Genomic DNA, 24,101 nt, shown 5'->3' with positions numbered 1-24,101 from the left:
GCAAGTAGCTACGCAGGAACGAAAACCACATATTCTTCAGGCCTAATCGTCTTACATGCAGAAATTCCATCCAAAGTCCCAAATGCTGTGCCGATGAAGGCTGGGGGTCCTGCACACAGGCAACAGTGTCAGGGTCATTTGTGCTTACAGTGGATACTAAGCCGCAAGAGAAGCAATGTCTTTGGACGCTGGCGGCCGCCCTTCACGAAGGAGCTTGGGCCAGAGCAGCAGTTTTGGTACGAAGGATCGGAGGTCGGAACTCATAATAGCCTCCGATGCCGTCCTGTATGGAAATGAAGCAGCCAATCAAGTAGCTCCCTTTCATCCCGATTATCCCTATACGGATCTTAAGAGTCCACCGGCCCCCGGAATCATCCATACCGTCCGTTCCATCACTCTCGAGCTCTCCCGTTCGACCTAGCCCCAACATTGCCAGGTAGTTCACGCCTAAGCAAAGCGATCTTACCTTTTTTCAAATTTTCTATCTCCATCTTCTGAGACACGAGTGCTCCGTAAATATTTTGAGGCTCAGGTTTATTGCTGGGAAAGATCACAAACAATGTCGCCAAACGATGACGCCAACAGCCCCGACTTTGCGCATAGTCACGCAAAGAAGTCCCGAGCTTGCACCAATTGCGCTCGCCTCAAGATACGGTGCCGGTGGCAACCGGGTTCGGAACATAGCGAACACGCCGACTGCATCCGGTGAGCATGTCTGCCTTTATTGGTGACAGTTGTGCCTATCGATCAGAGTCCACTGACAGCGTTGGTGTGCCAAGCTGCTCCCGCATGAGCATACGATGCCAGGTACCGGAGCCGGTCCCGAGGAAGAAAAGGGGAAAGTCAAGGTCAGTCTAGAAACTCGGAGAATCCATCTTGGAGCGTGTCTTGTTGCGTTCTGCTCTTTGAGTTAGCTGCAGATCACCCGGCCCTCCTTCTTGCTTCTACCTACCGGGGTCTTTGAGCGGAACATGACGCTAAATGATCACTCCGTAGCCGTGTCACTGAGCTGGAGAAGAAAATAGATGGCCTGGTTAGCCTTTTCCAAACACAACAGCAGTCAGGAGAGACCCAAGGGCAGCCGGCAACCGGCCCCATTCCTAGTAGCGAAGACCCGCGATTGATGCCATGCACTGGGTTGACTATCCCAGGCGTCACCCATCAAGTAAGCACGGACGCATCTCCGAGTGTTGACAGTTCAGCTGGTGCCCAGGACTGTCATTCTATGCCGACTTCAGAGGCTGGCTTTCCCAGCGGGTCCTATCAGCTCTTGCCTGGGTTCACCATCACTGCTGAGAAAGCTGAGGAGTACCTTTCCATCTACCGGACGCGTCTGGTTCCCAACTTTCCGTTTGTGCCCATCGAGCCCGAGGTCACGGCAAGAGACCTCCACAACCAGAAGCGGTTCCTGTTCTGGTGTATTATGCAAGCCATTGTACCTCAAACAGCCACAGTACAGAAGGCAGTTGATGACTGGGTCCGCAAACATGCCGCTATGCAAATTATAGTTCATAAGGAGAAGAAGATTGAGCTGCTCCAAGGCTTGATTGTCTATGTTGCCTGGTAAGTGATGCTTTTCTGTCAAGCTTCAACCAAACCATCGCATAATACTGTGGCTCCTGGTCCGTTCCGCAGTCGAAGTGCAGTTATCTAACGTAGTTGTGTCTCACAGGGGTGATGTCCACCTGCAGATGGGTATCAATGCCAACACCCTCCTCCAACTGGCCATCGGTCTGGTTATGGATATGATCATGTACACTCTAGCGGGCCCCGTAAGTTGGATGCCGAAAACCTTGTTGAATGATGCGTGGGCAGTCTTGGGACGGGGAGGAAAGCAGTTCGAAGCACCAAAGCCAACTCTTGAGGAGCAAAGAGCGATTCTAGGCGGCTACTTCATTGCGTCAAGGTGATCTCCCTTACGCCCGTATCTGCTATAGCGAAGCGTGGAGCGACACTGACATCCTTCACCAGTGTTCCTGCCGCCATAAGGAGACACTCGCAGATACAGTACACGCCCCAGATCACGAGATGTTCCAAGGCCATTCGAGAGGCAGACGCTTTACCAACAGATCAGAATCTCCTTGCCCTCGTGCGCATGCAACATTTAGGTGACCGGGTTCGTGCCATCTTTCCGAGCCCAGACAGAGAGGAGGGGGAGCCTCTCCCCATCTTCCGGGAACATTTTAGTGCGGTGATAGCATCACTCCGCAAGGAGATCTGCGCTCTCGAGTCAGAAGAACCAGGTATCAAGAAAGAGAATCGTAAGTAAATTACTGAGTTACAAGGAGGCAACCCGACGGCTAGCTATACTAACCTAGAACGTCGTCTAGCAATGATCTGGGCACACTATGGCGCACTGATGGTTAGACTATACGAGCCGAGCATCGGCATGCGGGGAGCCAGCCCCTCGGAGGCCATGTCCGCCATGGAACCGTTCAGCAGGACCGAGTCACTCTGGTTCTGCCTACAGGCAATTCAGATCGCCATAGACGCGCTCCTCGCCATCCCTGCCGAGGCCTTTGCGTATCTCCCCTTCAACACCGTCGCGGATATAGCACATACAATGATGTCCTCGCACAGGTTGCTTCTAGAAGACTCGGCAAGCGACTGGGACGTGATGCTGGCGCGCCAGAAGCTCGACCTCCCCGGTATAGCGCGGCGGTTGGCTGATCGATTCGAGGAGGCGGATAACGTGGCGCTGATCGTTGGGCAAAAGAGGCGAATATTCGAGGACGAGAGCTCGCGTTGGGCGAATTATGCGTACCGGGCGAGGTGGATCCGTCAGTGGTACCTGAATAAGGTTGTTGGGCAGCCGCCTCAGGAGCAGATAGCGACGGAGCACCAGCAGGAGCAGGAGCAGCATCAGCAACGGCAGCAAGCGCAGATGGTTCCTCCCGAGGGGATGATGACGGAACCGAACATGTCTTGGCTCGGGGGCGTGGCGATGGACCAGTCGTTTTGGGAGATTATGATGCTGGATGGACCTGGGCAGATAAGTCAACCTACCCACTTTTCGCCATCCCCCCCTTTTCGCCACCCCAATCAACATGGTCTCAAAACATCACCACCAACTTCCAGTCAATTAATTAACTACCTTCCACTACCACTACAATACAGTCACTGCCCTCACTAGGTAATTCGATCCTTGCGAATCGACTAGGACTAATGAGACGGTCGCTAATATCCTCCTAAGCTCTCTTTATATCCCTAATATTCGCGAACTTAGTATTAGGATCTATTTAGACGGCTCTCTTCCTCCTTAAAGCTATATAGTTAATTCGGGCCTAGAGCTAACGGGTTCTATTGTTACGCCCGCCGCAACTTGTCACTGTGGGCGCGTAGCTATATAATGCAGAACAAGGGACAATGATGCCGGAGTCATCATTATCGAAGCTTTTGCTTTGTGCCACAGTTGGTTGCCTTGTCCTGCTCGTAACACCGTAATACTTTAATTACTCCTATTTAGTAAATTAACTCGCCGAAGCTACTAATAATAAGAACGACGATGTCTTCTAAAGCCACCCTATTCACCTCTTTTAACGACTCTAATGTTACGACCCAACATGCATGATCAAGAACAGGGCCTGCCCCGCAGGCTCGCGGCGGTTACAACACACCACATATGCAGGAGACAAGTGATGATGATGATGATGATGATGTATTTAACGTCTGGTAACAAAAGGACGTGCCGGGCGCTATGCCGACATGGTCTATACTAATCTAAACTATGTTACAGGCTACCGTCTTTACCTAACGTTCCTATTTAATGACTCGGGTAAATTTCGGAAAAGAAATTGGTCTCCTCTATCCATTCGCATTGAAGAGAGGCTCCCTTAGCAGAACCTAACAAGAAATCAATGCTTGCTTTGGCCATACGTTGGCGGAGGTAGCGCGGTGTAGCCTTGCGTCCACGCTTGCAGAAGTAGAAATGGACTGGTGTCTTGGGTTTCCCACAGCTACAGTTGAGCAACGCATCTTGATAAGCGAATCTCTCGTGGTATACTGCAAAGTCTCCATAATGGGATCTTACTACGTATAGCCTTCCTAGTAAGTGCCGAGGGAGGCGGAGTTCGGGCGGCTTAGGGTAAAGAATTATCTCGAGGTCGGCATATTACCGAGGGCATTGGGACAGCCATTTTCTGGCAAAGGCTTGGAAGGTAGCTACTTTAGCTTGCCTTTCTAGGTGCGCTAATAGGGCTGTGGTTGTGATTTTGGGATTAGTTTACAGGCTTCCTTAGCTAGAGCATCCGCTTCTTCATTTCCTGGTACTCCCGTGTGCCCAGGGCACCACCAAACATAAACCCTGCCGGGGGTTGTCCAGCTCTCTCTTTGTCTCCGAGTCCAGGAGGAAGAGAGCCTATTGAAGGCCCTAAATCTAGCCTGGCTGCTTCCTGTGCTCTGGGAGTATAGTCTAGCCGCGACTGCGAGGTTGTCGAGGCAGATGTGGACGTTATCTGCCATACGAGCCGTAGGAGCCCGGGTGGCTTCCATCAGGCCGTGATACGCAGCATGTGCCTCCGCGTCATACACCTCAGTTTGGGAGCCGAGTGGTTCGGATCCGCGGAAGATCTGCCGTGTAGCTTGGTACCCTACCCAGCCTGCTCCGGCGGAGGTGCTGCTGCCGTCCGACATCTGGGACCCGTCAGTGTAGACAACAATGTCCCGCTTGGAGAAAGTTGCCATCCTGCCTGCAAAGGAGAGGGCCTGTTCTTCTTTGGTCTTATTAGGTTCGTAGCCGACCCTGGCGAGGGCTGTCTGCCAGTCCGCTAGTTGCTCCCAAGGGGGGAGTTCTATCGGATCGATGTATTCGGTATTTTTGCTTACGAGGCTTGCCATTCGTCGTAGCCGTGAGTCTGGTCCTGATTTGTCCCTGAGTCTCGTTCGGAGAGGGTGTCGCTCGTCCAGACGATGGATTCTGGTGGACGCTGTGTGGAGCTTCGCGTCCAGTATCACCTCTGCTGGGGGTAGAGCCGCCTCGCGCTGTAGGATCGGTACAGGCCTAGTTCTGTATACGGGGACCATCGCTCTGATGGCTTTGGTTTGCGTCGCGTCCAGTTGGTGTAGCAGACTACCAACCCGTTTGAGATAGTACGTCCATTCTTTATCCGGCTCTTGCCGGGCCACCATGCTTCAGATGCATAGTACTAAGTAGGTAATACACAAGAGGTAATCGCTCGACGAAGTAAGTACGCAGGCGCGCCCCAGACAGTATTCCCTAGTCCCCGTAGTCCATTAACTACTTAGCATACTTTTATAGAGAGGTTTCTTACGTAACTCTTAAATATGAGTTTACGGTCGAAGTAAACACCGAGCCAGCGTAGAGAAGAGCCTTCTTTAATAGCCTAAACTATATAATACCTCCCATCCGGCAAACCTACTATAATTAATGGGTTTCCGTTTTTTCGTCTCTTAGTAAAGTAGATCAGTTCGGACTTATCGAGGTCAAAAGTGATTCCTTCCGTCGCGCCCCATCCTAAGGTTTCTTTCCATTCCTTGGTTAGGATGTCACAATTGTTCTCTAGTGATGTTGAGCTTACCAAGATAGCGACGTCATCGGCGTAGCCAAAACGAGATCGCTTCCTTCCTAGGCGAGCTATGCCTAGCTTAAAAAGAGGTTCAATATAGAGCATAAATAGAATGGGAGACACGGGTAAGCCTTGTGGTAGTCCGCATTCGAGACCGAAGACGTCTCCTACCTCCCCATCAAGCCTTATTCTTACTCTCCTTCCGGTAACAAAACTTAAGACCTAGCGTACGAGGTTCTCCGGCCATCCTTATTTATAGAGGCGTCGGACCAGTCGTCCTGGGAGCACGGCGTCGAAAGCCCCTTTTATATCGAGCATAAGCATAGAGGTAACCAGGCCTCTTTGCCAGGCGCACTTAATATTACGGATGGCCGCTACGATGAGGTCGCTGCAAGAGCGAAGAGGGAGTGCTCTAAACTGTTGATCGTGCAGAACACGATTTTTAACTACGATCCAGGCAAGTCGTCTAGCGATAAGTCTCTCCAAGCCTTTTCCGAGGACGGCCAAGAGCGCAATTGGCCTATAGGAGCGCGGGAGTATCTTGTCTCTTTTTCCCGGTTTTACTAGGATCACGAGAGTTGCTTCTTTAAAACAAGTAGGATACCAACCCTCGCATATACACCCGCTATAAAATAAGAGGACAATATCCTCGATAACTGGCCATGCTATTTTCAAAGCAGTCGTAGTAATTCCGTCGGTCCCAGGAGTCGTGTTTCCCGCGGTAAGAACCGAAGACCGTACCTCGTCCTTCGTAACCTACGGAAAAGGAAGCGTAGCTTGCCTTTGTAGGACTGGGCTTTCTGTTGGAATGTCCTCGGAGATTGCAGCGTTTCTAAGGAGGACGCGGGTAAATAAGTCGCGCTTCTCTTTTAGTTATGAGACAAGCGTATCTTGGTTATCTACATCTCGGAGTAGCGGGGTCTGAAAGGATCCTATAGCTTTGTACTAACCGACCATTTCAAATATATCTTTACTTGAGGAGGCTAAGGAGATCTTATCTTTCCAAAAGGCATCCTTGGAGCGTTTAAACTCGTAAAGGAAGTCCTGTTTTAGAGCTTCGACCTCCTCTTCTTCCCATTAGCAGTTCACTCCGGCTGCGCAGAGTCTTACTAACATCGCTCGCTTACTCGCATAGGCTCGGTGTTTACGTATACAGCTCTCGCTCCAGTATAGTCTCCCTGTACCTTTCCCGAGCGTGCGCTTTGTGGAAGCCGTAAGTGCTTTAATAAGACAGTCCGTAAGCTGTTATGCTAGGAGATCTAAAGACTGTAGGTCTTGGATATTGCTTGCAGTGCGGCGCATGGGTTGTAAGTTACGTTTAATGATGCCGAGGAAAAGCTCCTCGTCCATCGTGTCGAGCCGAAACCTTCCCGGGGTCTGGCTAGGTGAATCGATCAGGGCCAAGGGGACCCGGGTAAGCAGAGATTCGTGGTCTGATGTCGTGTGTAGTGACGTTTCTATGCTGGTGGAAGCCCCATGGAGGTTACTGGACGCCCAGCATAAATCTAGGGTGTTGCCGCCTTTGTGCGTGGGTTCACCTATAGGTAACATTAGGACAAGGCTAGCGGCTTCTGCCCATTCTACTAGGTTTTCAACGTCCGGGGAACTCGTAGCCTCGGGCTGCCACGTCCAATAGTGTAAGTTAAAATCCCCCGCAATCAGTACTCGATCCTCAGGTTTGGGTTGCCAGGCCCCTAGGATGTTCCTGAGAGCCTGGCCAGATCGCAGAGAGCCACGAGGGGCGTTATATACGTTAATAACTGTGAGGACCTCCTTCGTTCCTGAGAGGAGTCGTAAGAAGAGCAGGTCTGTGGATAGATCGGGTAGAGGCCGTATTTATACGCCTCGTACCCCAGTTCCTCTACGGAGGTAGGTAAGTACCCTGGGACGGTCTTCGGTCCAGTTATCTACTAGGGTGAAAGTCTCAAAACCTAGGTGGTGTCTTGTGAGCCTCCTCTCTTCCAAACGGATAGACGGCTCTTATATTAGGAGAATATCGATCTGGGCTACGTAAGCCAGGTTTAGTGCTGTTTCGTAGGCGGATGCCCGCCTGCCCACATTCGCTTGCATAATTTACAGGGTTTTAGAGGGCTGTATTCTTCTTTTGTGTCTCATTCGCCGGGGTACAGTCCATCGCTTATTCTTCTTCACGGGAATGTCGATGCGACTACTAGGTCGCATTTCTCCATAATCTTTCTCCCTCAGCTCGGATGGCCCGTAGCTGAGCCTTATCCCTCCTCTGGACTACCCCCTTCACCACTTTGGGTTGGATAGGGCAAGTCGCATCGAAGGCGGCGTGAGGCCCGTTACACGACGGGCATTTAAAGGGGCAGTCGCAGCCATCGTGACCCTCAGTGCCGCCGCAGGGTGCCCGGTGTTGATCAGTTGTGTGGGAAGGAGAGCTGCACTTGAGGCATCTCTTCCTTCTGGTGCACGTTCGTTCGTTGTGAAAACCGCCGCAGCGGAGACATTAAGGAGACCTCTTCTCCTTCGGGAACTGCAGGTTTATAAAAACGCTAGCCCCCATTAAACGGAGGCGTCTTAGTAGTTACCTTACGGCTTCCGCCTTGAACTAGGCTATTACCGTGCCTAGCCTTTCGACTTCGTCCTTCCTAGAGAAGTATGCTTTTTTAGGCTTGAGTTTCGTCGAGACCTGGATCTCTTTAAGGAGCTCCTCGGTCGTGATTTCCAGCTCAGTGTTGGTTACCAGACAATGCCTGGTGTAAGGGACGTTTACGATATAGGCTCGGATCTAGGTATCGCGTTGCTCGATCGCTTGCGCTTGGAGAAGGGTAGCGATCTGTTCTCTATTCTCTAGCAGGACTTTTGTACCTTCTATTAACGAAGGTAGGAGTACTAATCCTATCTTAACATGGTCGATCCCCTTAAGGGCTTCTCGGGCTTGGGGACTTAGCCTTTCCCGAACGAAGATCTATATATCGTAGGCTTTCTCGTTCCGAAGCGGGCTTTCAGGCGATAGACGCGCGAAGACGCGTAGATCCTTTAAGGCCGCCCGGTTTGTAGCTTGTTTTGCGGCTTGTTTGGCTGGCGTTGGTTCATCCTATCTTCTGGACAGTGGCTGGCTCGCCGCCGCCGCGTATGAACGGACTGGGGGCGGCTAGTTCTGGGTTGTGTGCGAGGGATGCCCCTGGGAACTCAGGTCAGTCTCGCTAGGCCCTGTGCCAATAGCGTGCATAGACCTTGCTAGACCACGTTGATGCCGGTTTGAACGCTGTTTCTCCTCCTGAAGCTCTCTCTCCAAGGATTCGATCTTCGTCAAACAGTCTTTCAAAAACTGTTCCCTCTCGGCGTCCCGACGCAGGAGGTCCTGGACCAGATTCGAAAGCTTATTGATCTCGTCTTTGAGCTCAGAATTGTCCTGGTGGTTGACCTGCTCAACCACTCTGACCTTTGCAGTCGGCTTCCGGACTCGTCCCGACCGCCGAGATATACCGGCGTCCCCGTGAACCGTGATCGATGGCCCTACATCTAGGGAGACCGCCATGGTCGTGGAATTCAGCTCGTATGGGCTGATGTTGAGAGATGATAGTGCAGTGGGCCGTAGCCCTCTATAACCTTAACAATTACTAACAGTGGGTACCTTTCGAGGTATGTGTTCACAATATATCACAAATGATGATGATGATGATGTATTTAACTTCTGGTAACAAAAGGACGTGCCGACAATATATCACAAAGGATATGTTCAGGATCAGGACCTGTTGTGGCAGGTGCAGGTGGGTCACGTGAGGCAGCTCCTTCACATCTCGGAGCTGCCCCACCTACACCTTGCCCAGATATCCAGCCCAGCCAGCGCTCAGCTTTTCCCATCATCATCATCAGATCCAATACAGTAGTATTGCCTCCACAGATGATGATAAAAATGATATGAATTTGAGACGTAGTTATACTGAGTAAGGTAGACTCGGCATATCCAAAATCTCAGATGATCGCTATGGTCTATTTTTACTCCTTCAATCACAGAAATGATGGGGGTTGTCGGTAGTATTGATCCACCGCCCATTCCATAGCCCTCACAACGGCCTTGATTTCTGACTCCTTCTTGGGTGGATGGTGCCCTCCTGAGTGATGCAACTTCTTGGAAAGTCTCGCATCACACATCTGGTACCCTATCTCATGCATACCGTGCATAAAGGGAAAGTCTCGCCTGCCAGACACGTGGACCGTTGGAATGTGTATGCGTTCTGGAAGTAACATGGGATGCAGCACACGAGGGACTGTGGCGCCTATATCCTTGTAGAAATCTTGATTGAAGTCCGGCAGAACAGCCCCAATCTTCAAAGCAGATTGGAACGTCCGAACTAGACAGTCGTTGAAGACTTGCTGCCGAGGAGCGAGGTCTTTGGCGTGCATTCCGCTGCGGCGATATGAGCAGAGTTGGTCGATTTCGCCCTCGCAGTATGTCGAGTCTGCCGAGAATGGGACGGATGAGAAAAGGACGGCGAACTTGAAGTCAGGGTCTTCGCCGTTGACTTGTTGGGGGTAGATGTAGGACAGTGCTAGTGATGCGCCTTGACTGAAGCCTAATATGCCATCGAATGGGCCTAGCTCGTCGACTGTGGCAGCGATTTGGTGGTGCGCAGCTTGGATTTCTGAGGGCGAGTATCCCGTCGCGTAAGAATAGAACGGTCCGCTAAGAGCCGGGCTCATGCCTAAGATTCATCTCAGCATTAGCTTCGACTAGTCTTAATTATGCTTGATCATGAAGTGGTGCGGTGGTCATCTTCGAGAAGATTTCCATAGGGTATGGTATGTTGGTGGTGTTCTTACCGGGCCCTCGGTGCGATGGTACAGCTCCATCAACTAACACAAACTCGTAGCTTGCGTCGACCGATCTCATCAAGCCCAACAGCTGGCTCTCTAGGATCTTGGCAGAACTGCCGACACCATGCAATGCAAGAATCCTCATATTGACAGCAGCAAATACCAAATTAATTTCACGACAAGGGAAGTTTCTGAGTTGCGAAAGCGAAGGAAGAAAGTAACAGGAATCTGTCTGAAAATTTACTTCTTCACTGCCACTATCAACTATGAACCAAAGCTTGTCGAGGCCTGTCATCTAGGTTACGGCCGTCTTAATCGGGAAATTTGTTGACCTTTTCACGAATCAGGATGAGCCGAAGGTCCTGTCCAGTGCTGAATGTGGTAATCGGCAGGGGTGTGCCCACAATAGGTTGCCGGTGATGGACAATGCTACTACTGCAGGCTCAAGAATTATTGATTGATACCGGTTGGAATTGCCTCACTATCGATCATTAGGAAGAATTCCAAGGCATCAGAAAGTTCACAGATTGCATGCACGTCAACCCATTCAAACAGCTTATCGCAACACAGTTACCCAAGCCACATCAAGCAAGTCCATCATGAGCCCGTGCGACGAACAAGAGCCGATCGCCATCATTGGCACAGCCTGCCTCCTGCCTGGAGAGGCAACATCAGTGGGGAGACTATGGGACATGATTAGCCATGGCAGAAGTGCCCATGGAAAGGTGCCATCTTCGCGGTGGGACGCAGATTTGTGGTATCATCCCGACCCTGACCGTAAAGGATCTGTGAGTACCACCACTCGAAGATCGTAGTACCGAGTTTCACTAACAGACCAATTACCACAGATTAGTGTGAAGCACGGGTACTTCCTGGAGCAAGATGTTTCCGTCTTTGATGCGCCATTCTTCTCCATGACTGCCAAGGAGGCAGCTGGAATGGATCCAACGAAGAGATTGTTGCTGGAAGTCAGTTACGAAGGATTCGAAAATGGTGAGTGACCCTCAGGCTTTGTCTCAGAGCTCATGATGAATACGAAGTATAGCGGGGATTGCAGTGGGCGATCTGACGAATTCTCAGACGGGAGTCTACGTTGGCTGTATGACGAGCGATTACGAACAACTTTCAACTCACGACATTCACGACGTCGGAGATGTCGCGGCATCTGGAATGAGTCAAGCGATGACCGCAAACCGGGTTTCTTGGTTTTTTGGACTTCGTGGGCCTAGCCTCACCCTTGACACAGCCTGCTCATCGAGCTTATACGCACTGCACTTGGCTTGCCAGTCACTTAAGCTGGGCGAAACCAACATGGTACGTGAGCCTACTATGTTGGTGAGGGACTTGGCCACTAATTTGTGACTAAATGAAGGGTCTGGCCGCTTTCGTCAACTTGATCTTGCATCCGAATTTCATGCATCAACTGTCCTCAATGCACATGCTCAGTCCCGAGGGCATCTCACACTCTTTTGACCACAGAGCCAATGGTTATGGGCGAGGTGAGGGGATCGCATGTATAGTCGTCAAAAGATTGAAGGATGCATTACGCGACGGAGATACCATTCGAGCCGTCATTCGTGGTACCGGGACCAACGCAGATGGCAAGACGCCAGGAATAACACAACCTAGCGCTGAAGCACAGGCCGAACTTATCCGGAGTACCTACGAGAAGGCCGAGCTCTTGTTCTCGGATACGCAGTATTTCGAAGCTCATGGCACGGGCACACCACTGGGTCTAAGTAAGATAGACGGCTGTAGAATTTTTCCACAGAACTAATCTCACAACAGGACCCCATTGAACTGTCAGTAATCGGCGCAACGCTTGGCTCCGGTCGCTCGCCAGAGTCTGGCCCCCTCTACGTCGGCAGCATTGAGGCCAATGTGGGACACACTGAAGGCTGCTCGGGCCTTGCTGGTCTTCTAAAGTCGGTCCTATGCTTGGAGAAGGGGATGCTCGTTCCAACAGCCGGTATCGAGACAGTGAACCCGAAGTTGAAGCTGGCTGAGTGGAATCTGGCTTTGCCTTTAGAGAACATGGCGTGGCCTTCGCAGGGCCAGCGACGTATCAGCGTCAACTCCTTCGGTTTCGGAGGTGCAAACGCCCACGTTATTCTGGACGATGCACATAACTACCTGAGAAACCGGGGCCTCCAAGGAAACAACACTACGAGCACTTTTGAAGACGACTCCTCTGAATCAGGCATAAGCATGGGTTCCGACTCACCTCGTCAAGAAAACTACAAGCGACTCTTCGCTTTCAGCACACGAGACCAGGCTGCGGTAGAGCGACTGGCTCAATCGTACGGGGATTTCCTATCGAATAAGGAAGCAACTTCGAGTTCGAGGTTTTTATCCGACCTTGCCTACACATTATCGGAGCGGCGGACTCATCTCAAATTTCGCAGTTTCGCTGTGGCAGAGTCTGTCCTAGATCTGCAGATCCAGCTCAACAAAGGCCTCACGAAGTCGAAAAGAGCTTCAAAACACGACAACCCAATCTTTGTGTTCACCGGTCAAGGAGCACGGTGGCCCGCGATGGGCAAAGAGCTACTCAACAACTGCATATTCCGGACAAGCATTCATCGGTCGCAAGTCCTTCTTGAACAATATGGTTGCCCATGGGATTTGATAGACGAGTTATCTCGGACCATCGAATCAAACGTTGACCTCCCTCAGTACAGCCAAGTGCTGTGTACAGTTCTCCAGATTGCACTGATTGATTTACTTTGAGAGTGGGGAGTAAAGCCTAGAGCAGTTGTTGGCACTCTAGTGGTGAAATCAGTAAGTACATGATTCGCCTTGTTCGCTAATTTCAGAGCGCAAGGGCCAGTGACTAATACGCTTACAGGCGCTGCATATGCTGCTGGACTTCTATCCCGTTGCAATGCGGTAAAAATTGCATATCTTCGAGGAATCTGCTCAGCAAAGGTGGCCAACAATGTTGCTCCTCGATTAGGTGTAATGGCAGCTGCTGGAATATCCGAAGAAGAGGCTTCCAAGTACATCAAACAAGTACCATCCGGTTCTGCGGTGATAGCTTGTTTCAATAGCCCTTCAAGCGTAACCTTGTCAGGCGACCAAGACGCTGTCACGAAGTTGTGCAACGTTATTTCCGCCGATGAAAAGTTTGCAAGACTGCTCCGCGTCAAGACGGCCTACCACTCACCTCACATGGCAACAGTCGCCCAAGAGTACCTTGGTAAAATGGGCAGCATCGTCCCTCTGGCTAGAGCTGAACAACTTTGCCCAATGTTCTCATCACTTACAGGGGGTACGGTCACCTCCAAGGACCTCGATGCATCGTACTGGATGAAGAACATGTGCGAGCAGGTTCGATTCTCACCAGCGATGACTGCTTTGCTAGACCACGCGCCAGAGACTACACAGGGCCGGGGTCGTAATCGAGTTCAGTGGAGCGCTTTCATCGAGGTCGGCCCTCATGGAGCTTTACAGAGCCCAGTATCCGAAATCGTCAAGACAAGCCAGAGCAACGCCGCAAAAGAGGCACCCTACTTCTCCGCCATCGTACGTAACAAGGATGCAGAGATGACGGCACTACAGCTTGCTGGTCAGCTTTGGAGTTCGGGCCACAGCATAAACCTTTTGCGCGTTAATTGCATCTACCCAGAGTCTTTGCCACTCTCATTGACCGACTTGCCGTCATATCCCTGGAATCATACCAAGAGTTACTGGCATGAGTCGTCAGTGGCCCGATCAGCCAGATTTCCAGGTGGCCCTCGAACCGATCTACTAGGGGTGCCGGTCGTCCTGCAAAATCCAATGGAGCCCCGCTGGCGCAATTATCTCCGCCCTTCTGAGAACCCATGGATCGAAGATCACAAGATTACCGGTACCGTACTTTACCCTGCGGCTGGAATGATTGTGATGGCCTTGGAAGCTGCACTTCAATTGCAGGACACCTCGAGGAAACTAAAGGGCATCGGATTTCAGAACCTTAAATTTGAGCGTGGACTCGTCGTGCCTTTCAGGGAGGAAGGTGTGCAGACGAAAATTAGCCTCAGACCCGACGAAGCACGTCCGTCTACGTGGAAGTTTGCTGTCTACTCTATGCCCTCTAAAGGCTCGTGGACTAAGCACTGCCATGGAACCGTGGGCTTAGAGTACGAAGACGCAAAGGAGATTGCTTCAGCTCCCTCTGAAGAGGAATGGAGAGGGATGACTGGCAATTATAACAGCATCAAGCTCAATGCCGTGGAAGAGATCGAAATGGACTGCTTCTTTGACCATCTCAAGTCTGTTGGCGTGGAGTACGGGCCAACTTTCAGAAATGTGTTTGAAGCAGGTGTAGTCACCGGCGAGCACTGCGCCCACGGATCTATCAGCATCCCAGATACCAAGTCTTCCATGCCTTTCGACTTCGAAAACCCCCATCTAATCCACCCGGCAACTATGGACGCTATTTTCCACCTTCTCTTCATTGCCTTTTCAGATGGAAGGCCACTACAGGATGCTGCAGTGCCCTACACATTGAAGCACATGTACGTTGCTGCAGATCTACCCCAAGGCGAGGGTGGTAGGTACAGCGGTTACGCCAAACGTCTTCGATCCAATGGTCGTGAAACGTCTGGTGATTTGATCGTGTCCGATGGGCTCTGGAGCAGTCCCAAGTTGGTTGTCCGCGACTTTGCGTTGAGAAAAGTGAAATCTTCACAAGATTCTTCTTCCAGCGGTAGGGCTGCGCGAAAGGTGTGTGCAAAGCTGAGATGGAAGGAGGACATCGATCTCATACGCTCCCCTGCATCTCTTCTTGACTTAGAGCGGGACTCTAGTGACCACGAGGAGCTTTCCGTCGAAGAGAAAGTCCTCAAGGCTCTAGCGGGACTGTTAGACAGGTTGCACCATAAGAGGCCAGGCTACAAAAAGCTTGTCGTCATGCACGATGCGTCGGATGGCTCTCATCTCTTCTTGGAAGCGCTACTCAACCTTTCCAGGAGAGCTTCAGGCAGAAAAGAGAAAAAGGTTCAAGTCGTTACGACCTCGGAGACAGCTGCACATCTGGCCCAACAATTGTCTTCAACCCAGAATTATCAGGTGGACACTCGGAGTTGGAAACCAATGTCTCAAGATGCAGCCCCATTCTCGGATGAATCATTTGACTTGATCGTCAGCATAAGGCCAACTCAACACCAAGACACCTCCTGGGACCACTCGACGCTATCTGCACTGCGGGGCTTCATACGATCTACAGGGCTTCTCTGCTTGGTGGGTGTGGATGACCACACCTCAGTACTGGGTCAAGATGTTGAGTCAATGATCCGCTCAGCAGGGATAGAACCAAGCAATTGCTTGTTGGACACGAATAGCAAGAGAACGCTCATGATCGCAAAAAGGCCGAGTCTTTCGAACGTTGACTCTCTGCCATCTGAAGTCTTTTTCTGCACAGGCCGGATCTCAACGCATCAAGTAGACGTCTTGTCGACACTTTGACCGAGAAGCTGACATCGCTCAATCGGGAGGTCACCTTAGCATCGTTATCGTTGTCGGACGTTGATCGATTGAAAGGAAAATGCATCATTTCCCTGCTAGAGGTCGAGTCTCCCCTAGTATATAACTGGAACGATGAAGATTTTGAACACTTCAAGCGTCTCGTTTCCAACGCCTCCCAAATACTGTGGATCACGCGTGGTGGTCTCATAGAGAATTGGAAGGATGGGCTAGAGTTCGCGCCAACCCAAGGTCTACTACGGGTTATGCGCACAGAATATTCCCAAGTCAAGTTGCCACATCTTGATCTGTCTAGAGCCACTAGCCTGAGTGTGGATGCCGCTGCCACGATCATTACTGATATATGGTGTAGCTCTGCATAAGGAGGTTATGGTCAACTTGAAATGGAATATGCCGAATCCGATGGTGGGGTGTTCGTGCCGAGGTTCGTCGAAGATGAAAGTATGGACGCAGACTTAGAAAGTCCAGAAAGGAACCTTGAGCTAGTGAAAGGGACTTTGGGCAGCAAGAGAAATTTGATGCTGGCCCGAGAAGACAGAAAAGTCGTTTGGGTGGATAGGTCGGAGATGTTTCCGACTCTTCTGGACGGGGATGTTGAGATCACAGTTGAACATGCGCTTGTGCAAATCACGCCGATGTCCGAAAATATTTCCGACACTCTAGCTTCCTCTGCGATCATTGGAACAATATCCGCGACATCATCTCTGGAGGTGACTACGAAAGTTGGACAACGAGTCATCGCGCTTCATTCGGAGCCCTGCAGCACCACGGTCCACGTCCCCGGGTCGTTTCTCCGACCAATATCGTCAACTTCATCGCCCGAAGAAACTTTGACAACATTTTCGTCATTGTTCTCCGCGGCGTTTGCTCTGATCGAGACCGCGAGACTCGAAAGCGGCCAGACCATTCTCATTCGTGGGGGCGACTCGCCGATAGGCAGAGCAGCGATCCGGCGAGCACAGCTGGCTAAAGCTGGCTAAAGCTGAAGTCTTTGTTACCGTCAAGGCTTCCACTGCAACAGACAGCATTGAAAAGGGGATAGGGATTGATCAGGGTCATGTTCTCAGTGCATGGCCGAGATGCTTCGTCAAACTAAGAATCGAGGGGTGGACGTTGTACTAAATTGTCAACCTGGCAAAATCTCTCCCAAATGGATCGATTGTTTGTGCGACTTCGGAATTTTTATCGACATGGAGCCTAACGCATCTGGAAGCGCTCGCCCCTTTGTTGCTTCCCGCCGTAACATCACCTTCCTTCGCGTGGACGTATCTCGACTTGCGAAAGCAAAGCCGAAGCTCGCTGAACGCATCTTTGACGAAACTTGCAAGCTCCTTGAGACTGGAGATTTGATTCGACCGGATCCTCGATTTATCAGATCGCTATCTGAAGTTGATGAGATTGTGTCACTCGTTGACGATGGCGAAGCGCCCAGCACGATGATTCTGAAATTTGACCCCTACGCTCAAGTTCTACTGCGCCCTTCCAAATTACCTGAACTAAAACTCAACAAGCAGGGAACCTATATTCTTGCTGGAGGTCTGGGTGCACTAGGCCTCCAGATTGCGGACATGATGTTCGAGCATGGTGCTGGGCATGTCGTCTTTCTCTCAAGATCAGGAGGAGAGAAGAATTCGGCAGACTTGGATTTCTTCCGCCAACGAGGGCTGGCTATTGATGCTTTCAAATGCGATGTGTCGATTTCATCTCAAGTCGAAGATATAGTTCGAAGTCTCCAGAGGCAAGGGCGACTTATCCGGGGTGTGATCCAATGCGCAATGGTGCTAGAGGTAAGTTGTTGAATTCCAGCAGAGAGTGCATTTATCGTCAGATGACTTTCACCTCCACATGATTCTGTACCACTAACACTCGCTACCAGGATGCAATCTTTGAGAACATGACGTACAACCAATGGCAAAGATCAACTCTCCCCAAGATTCAGGGCACAATGAACCTTCATCAGTCCATTCCCCGAGACGTGGACTTCTCCATTCTCTTCTCCTCAATCACTTGCGTCATCGGGAATGCTGCGCAGTCAAACTACGCCGCAGGAAACACATTCGAAGATGCATTCGCTTATTTCCGTCGAAGCCAGGGCCTCGCTGCTACCGCAATCGATGATGGTTTAGTGACCGACTCGGCCCACTTCACTGGCGACTTCGATATAGACGCCTATCTTCAAATGTACGAGCATCGGTGGGATGGTTTGCAGACCACTCAGCCAGAGCTCGATGCTGTCCTTAAAGCTGCCATGCGAGGTCAGACATCAGACGGCAAACCTATCGAGCCACAGATTGTCCTTGGCCTTGGTCATTCAATGTCCGTTGGTCTTTCATCAGCGTCGTAGACCAAGGATCCGAAGTTCAGTCACCGGGTCAGTCTCGCCTCGGCCAGTGGCACAGGTTCCCTCGGCGGACAGAAAACTCCTATGGAACGACTTGCACAAGCGGAGACTGCTCAAGATGCGGTGATCATTGTAGAAGATGTCCTCCGAGGCTTTGCAGCACAGATCATGGACGTAGCGGTAACGGACATTGACACAGAGAAGGCTTCCTATGACTTTGGAGGTATACACGCACATGATTTCTAGTACTTCTTTTCACAAGTGATCATCATGCTGACATGACATCTAGTCGACTCATTGAAGGCTGTTGAGCTCCGGAACCGCCTATTCCGCGATGTGCAGAGCGACATTTCGGTATTCGAGTTGTTGAGTCCTTCACCTCTGTCGAAGTTGGCGTTGGATATTGTAGGCAAAAACAAATTTGCAAAGGAAAAGTAGAGAGGTGGATCGGGAAGAAACAGGCTCATAGCACGTAGAATCATGTCCACTTTGATCCAGTCCCCAGGCCACTTCAGCCCAATGAGTGAATTAGCAAGTCATCTACCAACAATCCCAGGGAAGCACCTTTCTCCCTTACTTCCTTAAGTTCCATGTGCTCTGGTCGTCATGATTCCCAAGTAAGAACAGAAAACGCTGAAAGAGGCCCCTTGATACAACAAGCAAATCCTATTTTGACAAACAAACGTCGGCAACCCTGTTCCTCATGCTTGGTGAGCCCTGATCGCCAAGGTAACAGCCAAGACCGCGCCTGGTGACAAGATACTACTAGCAAGAGTGAGACCAGCCATTCTTCCAATGAATCAGTCTGCCAGAACTTGGAACCACTTGTTTCGCTTTCGAAGGCTTTTGAATGAATGAGATGATTTTAGGATGAGATCCGTTGAAGGAACTAAAGCCGCGGCAATGATAAAAATGTCCCATTGGAGAAAGTCTCGGGCACCATCGGCGATTACCGTAGGGGATGCTGGATTGATAAAAGCAGCAGGTGAAAGCGTTCGACGTATGCCTCCGTCTTCCGAACATGTCAACGCCTATAGGTGCCCAGCCGCGGCGGTAGCCCCCGAGATGAGGAAGGATGCTGTGACGAATTTCTTCGAGGCTGTTTGTTGCAATTTTAAGCCCAATGACTTTGAGATCTTACCCTGAAGCCAGACAAAGGAGGGATGAGCAAATGCGAGTGCAAGGGGTGTTAAGCGATATAACGCTATTAGCCCCTGCCGTTGGTACGTTGAACAGGTTTCAGTGAATGTTGGGTAGAGAAGCATGGCAGGTGCCATTGCTCCCAAGATTGTGGTCGGAACCAGAGCTATTGCTTCTTCTGTGTTTGAAGGACCAATCTCCTGGCTCTCTGGCTGGCTCTTCTCGCCGTCTAGGAATCTTTGAACATGGGTGAAGCAGTAAAGAGGATAGACAGCCGCTGCGCCCCACGCTTGGTTCAAGACTCCCCGGAATAAGTGCTCACTTGTAAGCGTGGCAATTAGTTAAGTGTAAATAGATGGGTATGAAAATATATCTTGGAACTTACAAGCTCGCCCAGTGCTGCCTCTTGCCCCGACTCTAACCCAAGATAAGCATGCAATGAGACGTTGTTTGCATAGTGGTGAAGAGGCTGACCAGCAGCATACGATTAGAACGAGAACCATTTCTAAGGACATTGCTGTAGAAGATGACGGCTGGAACCAACAGCTTATCAAAGATCTGGAGGCCGATGAAATTCGTTCGAAGTATGTCGCCATTAGGGAAGAACCCCGTCTGCTTCACCTTTCCGACCTCGCTCGCTACGCCGCTGCGAATCATCCGCCCCCACAGGCATCATATCCCATCAGGCTTAGCCCAAGGAAATAGGTGTGCATCTTGAAATGTGTTATCTGTTGATATGCGTACTGACTACGCGAAGGGAAGAATTCAGCTGGAGGGTGTTCCGGTCTATGTAGCAAGGCTCATCGGCTGCCACCAAGCACTGACGAGTCAGTCGTGAATCAGTCAGCATGGGAAGTTGTTTCGATATTTAACCTTCTTCCTCATCCCGGTCTACCCCTCAAATACCCGCTCGATTGACTTTGGAGCTGAAATATGACGGGTACTCCCAGACTTCCTTGTGATACTCCAAGGTCTTCGTAAACTTCGCGTACACGTACAAGCAACCGCTTGCGCCTATTATGGCCGAAAGCCCCATTCCCAACCATAACAAGGTCCACGATGACAAGTGCGTCTGTACAGGTATGAGTCCGTCCCTTTCAAGCAATTAGTAGTAGTAGTAGTAGTAGTATTTAACATCATCAGGGATAGGAACCTAGCTATCTAACTAACTAAGCCCGATCAACCAGAGCGCCCTTTGGGCATATGATGTGCCGTGCCGCCATAGTAGCGTACGACAAGTCAGGCAATCTGTAATGTACACTTTTCTTCTCGTGCCTAGAGCAGTGGAGATTATTAGCTAATCCCTAGGGTCCGTTCAGTTCCAAAAAAGCACGCCAGCAGGGGGTTTCTGACTCGGCAGAAGCGAATGGGGCTTGAGTAGCCCTACATCGTCCACGGACGACGGGCTATAACGAAAAGGCCGGCCCTCGCGGGCGTAATTACCCACGAGTATATTTTTCTGTTTTCCAGTATTATCTCGAGTAGATTGGTAAATAAAGGAGGGAGAGGGAGAGTGGAGGTAGGGCCATGGCCCAACAGGTATCGGCAGGTATGATAAAGTGTGAGGCGTGGTATCTCGGGCTCGCTATTCCCTCATAGGGAGTGCGTTTCGAAGTACCGCGTCAAGCGCTCGAACTTCTCAAAGGCGCCCGGATCTCTGATCAGGGCGTACCAATAGGCTTCGGCCTGGCCCTTCGGGGGCGGTAAGGGGCCCGGGTCCTTTTTGGGCCCGGTGATCGGCCACAGCGCCGCCGTACGGCGGTTCTTCGCGCAGTATACTGGATGGGTAGGTGATAATTTCCGTCCGCAGTTACATTTGAAGTCCCCGTCGTGCTTCAGCACCGTTTTCCTGCAAGTTCCAGATATCAACATCAACTGGTGACGTTCTTGTTCCCTCGTCTAGACTCACATGATCGAGGAGCACTCCAACTTGGAACTTTTCAAGTGTATTGTATGCGTCCTCTGAATGGCCCACATATTCGAAGCTTTCAGTGCCGTCAGATCCAGCGACGTCCTTCAAGACTTCCATACCCCCAGGATGATCGTCGGCGTAGCTGGTAACGTTGTATAACATGTGACCCGAAGTCAGCCTGTGTCGTGAACGTGCATCACATCTACGAACCTTTGCCCCGGATTGACACCCAGAGATCATCAACCTCGTGATGCTTGGATAAATCCGACCTACTGATGGCCTGCATAATGGGCGGCGGTCAAGTTTCACAATGTGATCTCACTCAGAATTGGTCAACACTGATTTCTCAACTGGAACATTTGTTATACAGCTGCCGAATGTGGTCACTTCACCAAGTTGGCCCTGTGTGATGTGATCATCGTCTCCAGCTTTTTGCTAGGAGTAGTTGAAAGCTGCCCAAAACGGGAACGGGCCTAACCAAACGGGGACCCGTCCGGGGACCTGCCATTGCGGATCTTCCCAGAATAGTATCCGGCATCTCTTTGTGGACGAGAACCGTTAGAACACCACAGGGATGCCCCGGTTAATGGGATGAGGAAGAACAATGGGAAAAGGAACCTCAACATTCTTCGTCTTCGGTATATTAGCAGGCCCCGAGACCACGGTGATCTCGGGCATCGCGGCAAAGTTGCTTTTTCTCCATTCATCTCATCGTTCTTGGTCTCGTTGCTTTGCAGAGCACTAGTTCTCGCGTAATTACTAGCCTCGACCTCACCTGTAGAGACTCACCTCAAGGCATTTCCGCAATTCACCATTGGCCATGGCTCTTACGAGCGATGCCAGACATTGAATCTTCCGAGCGTTAGAAGCATGCAGGAACTCAGATCCGGAATTGCACGTGTCTTCTCAGTATCGGACTCTGATTGTGAGTCTCCAAACCGATCGTCTATTTGACATGCAATTCCGAGGAAAAAGACTGACAGTTATGAAGCAATCTGCTTTTACAATCGGAAAGATGTGCTCACTTCTATCGACGAAGTTGAGAGGAGTGATGGCCCAGTGCAAATCAGAGTAAACGGCGAAGCTGTTAGAGAGCCGCTGGGACCAGAACCATTGCCGCACGTTGGCAACCGTTATGAACTCTACCCAGATCCGCTTGGGAACTATGATCGCCTCTTTGAACGGGACGGGCCCGTAATCAAGACAGTCAACATGGGCACGGTGACATGCCTCACCAACGATCCCAACGTCTCTCGCGAAGTTCTCCGCGAAGGGGAGTTCTTCACCAAGACCACATCGGATCCCGGCCACCCTCTTTACTACATGCGGAACAATGAAGCGCTGTTCACTTGCGACAGCGATGCGCCGGCATTCAAATTAGCGCACAAGTTCATTCCACCCAGCTTAACGCCAAAGGCAGTCTGCCACTACACACCGAATGTGTTATCTTGCGTCGAGAGATCATTCAATGTGTTTGATGACCTGGATGAGAAAGAACTGGCATTCAATGTCTATCATTACACCTTCAAGATGGCCGGGGAGATCATCTGGAAGGTCATTCTCGGCATGGACCTGGGTCACTTTGACTCAATTGACACCAAGCCTCATGAGACCATTCGGCTTCTTGGCGAGTATCTTTCGCTCATGAAGAAAAAATCTTTACGCAGAAGCTGGTATGGGTACTTGCCGTTCGGGACGCCAAAGAGACTCAAGCTAGTGAGGCAGCTCTTGTGGGATGGCGTTGCTAAAGGCATTGCGGATTCGGTCAAGGCCAGCGGTGATCTGCCAATGAAAGACGCTGCACTCCATGCCACCAGCGTCGCTGACTATCTTCGCCGGGTTACCGATGAGAAGGGAGAAAATTTACCGGAAGAGATCATGCTAAGCAACTGCGTCATTATGATCGGGGCTGGTTTTGTAACGACCTCTTCTCTTCTAGCTTGGCTCATCTATGCTTTGGCCAAATATCCCGGAAACCAGCAGCTTCTGCTCGAAGAACTCATCAAATGTGGTGCATCGCCTGATAAACAGTGGTCTTACACTGAGCTCACCGAGATGCCGTTCCTCGACAAATTTGTGAGAGAGACGCAGCGAATGCACAACCCGTCCTTCCAAACAGCGAGGAACGCAAAGCAAGATGTCGTACTACCTGGCGGGTACTTCCTACCTAAGGGTTCTGTCATCATTCCAACCTTCCCCTCCTTGCACAAGAATCCAGCGCACTGGGACAATCCGACGCGTTTTGACCCGGATCGTTGGGACACGGAGGACGTGGAGGGCCGGCACAAGATGTCTTACACCCCTTTCGCAGCAGGTACCCGGGGTTGTGTGGGATACAACCTTACACTTCTTGAAGTGAAGAGTGTGATGGCAAAGTTGGTCTACCGCTACCACTTTGAGGATGCGTCTACTGAAGCCGTGGTATACGACCCTGAGTTCATTGTTATTCGGCCGTTGAATTTCTATGCCAGGGCAGTGCGGAGGACGAAGTGGCCTGCTAGTTAAGAGGGATGATATTAAAGAGGGCCAATTCTCATCATCTCAGTTCTCATTTCGATTAAAAATAAGTCTCGCGCTTGCATTGCTTCACATCTTCTTGCCAAGATCTTTTGGGCTAACCAGCACATGAGTCTCAGCCTGCTACTGGCTTTCAGTAGGATTTCTCAATATTCGCTATTCCCTCAAAGCCCGAAGAGTGAGCCTTTTAACAGCTTACTTGAAGTTTCTAGCTAGTAGCAACTTGAATTGAGTTCAAGGTTAACTTCCCCATTGGGATCTTCCGGGACGAACTTGGTCAACCCCGACTCAGTCAAGACCTTGTCTATCATGTGCTGAGATAATCATGGACACGCACGCAATTAAGCTACCATGAGTCCATAATAACGGGCTCGTAGCGACGTACATGAGATCAATCCGCAGTCTCTGAGAGAGT

At 50.8% G+C, this 24,101-nt stretch overlaps 6 protein-coding genes across 6 annotated transcripts; 4 read left to right on the top strand and 2 right to left on the bottom strand.

Annotated features, from left to right (window-relative positions):
• Window positions 1–1,123: 1,123 nt before the first annotated feature.
• On the top strand, window positions 1,124–3,133 carry BDP81DRAFT_335395 (uncharacterized protein; the record flags this gene model as incomplete). Its single annotated transcript, XM_060585849.1, has 4 exons — window positions 1,124–1,563; window positions 1,673–1,906; window positions 1,972–2,261; window positions 2,331–3,133. 4 exons carry the CDS (start codon window positions 1,124–1,126, stop codon window positions 3,131–3,133), a joined length of 1,767 nt encoding a protein of 588 aa, XP_060438031.1.
• A 6,265-nt stretch (window positions 3,134–9,398) lies between these two features.
• Window positions 9,399–10,455, bottom strand: BDP81DRAFT_361670 (serine hydrolase FSH; the record flags this gene model as incomplete). The annotated part of the gene is made up of 2 exons (XM_060586427.1): window positions 9,399–10,198; window positions 10,317–10,455. The coding sequence occupies 2 exons, from the start codon at window positions 10,453–10,455 to the stop codon at window positions 9,504–9,506; spliced, it is 834 nt and encodes a 277-aa protein (XP_060438030.1). The 3' UTR covers window positions 9,399–9,503.
• Window positions 10,456–10,909: 454 nt separating this feature from the next.
• On the top strand, window positions 10,910–16,756 carry BDP81DRAFT_476678 (uncharacterized protein; the record flags this gene model as incomplete). The annotated part of the gene is made up of 10 exons (XM_060594786.1): window positions 10,910–11,098; window positions 11,159–11,303; window positions 11,356–11,624; window positions 11,683–12,049; window positions 12,082–12,985; window positions 13,081–13,091; window positions 13,159–15,577; window positions 15,715–16,085; window positions 16,129–16,200; window positions 16,245–16,756. The coding sequence occupies 10 exons, from the start codon at window positions 10,910–10,912 to the stop codon at window positions 16,754–16,756; spliced, it is 5,259 nt and encodes a 1,752-aa protein (XP_060438029.1).
• A 210-nt stretch (window positions 16,757–16,966) lies between these two features.
• Window positions 16,967–18,600, top strand: BDP81DRAFT_411657 (KR domain-containing protein; the record flags this gene model as incomplete). The annotated part of the gene is made up of 4 exons (XM_060589166.1): window positions 16,967–17,563; window positions 17,653–18,069; window positions 18,121–18,340; window positions 18,407–18,600. 4 exons carry the CDS (start codon window positions 16,967–16,969, stop codon window positions 18,553–18,555), a joined length of 1,383 nt encoding a protein of 460 aa, XP_060438028.1. The 3' UTR covers window positions 18,556–18,600.
• Window positions 18,601–21,175: 2,575 nt separating this feature from the next.
• Window positions 21,176–21,455, bottom strand: BDP81DRAFT_291802 (cytochrome b5-like heme/steroid binding domain-containing protein; the record flags this gene model as incomplete). The annotated part of the gene is made up of 2 exons (XM_060583071.1): window positions 21,176–21,347; window positions 21,376–21,455. Coding segments are annotated over 2 exons (252 nt in total), but the record flags the coding sequence as incomplete, so codon positions are not given.
• Window positions 21,456–21,773: 318 nt separating this feature from the next.
• BDP81DRAFT_466384 (cytochrome P450 82A2) lies at window positions 21,774–23,674 on the top strand (the record flags this gene model as incomplete). The annotated part of the gene is made up of 3 exons (XM_060594391.1): window positions 21,774–21,833; window positions 21,965–22,094; window positions 22,161–23,674. The coding sequence occupies 3 exons, from the start codon at window positions 21,774–21,776 to the stop codon at window positions 23,672–23,674; spliced, it is 1,704 nt and encodes a 567-aa protein (XP_060438026.1).
• Window positions 23,675–24,101: the final 427 nt, after the last annotated feature.

The sequence above is a fragment of the Colletotrichum phormii genome, assembly GCF_030913505.1.
Source record: "Colletotrichum phormii strain CBS 102054 chromosome Unknown BDP81scaffold_40, whole genome shotgun sequence".
Classification (NCBI taxonomy): Eukaryota; Fungi; Ascomycota; class Sordariomycetes; order Glomerellales; family Glomerellaceae; genus Colletotrichum; species Colletotrichum phormii.
This window is presented reverse-complemented; position numbering and strand designations above follow the sequence as displayed.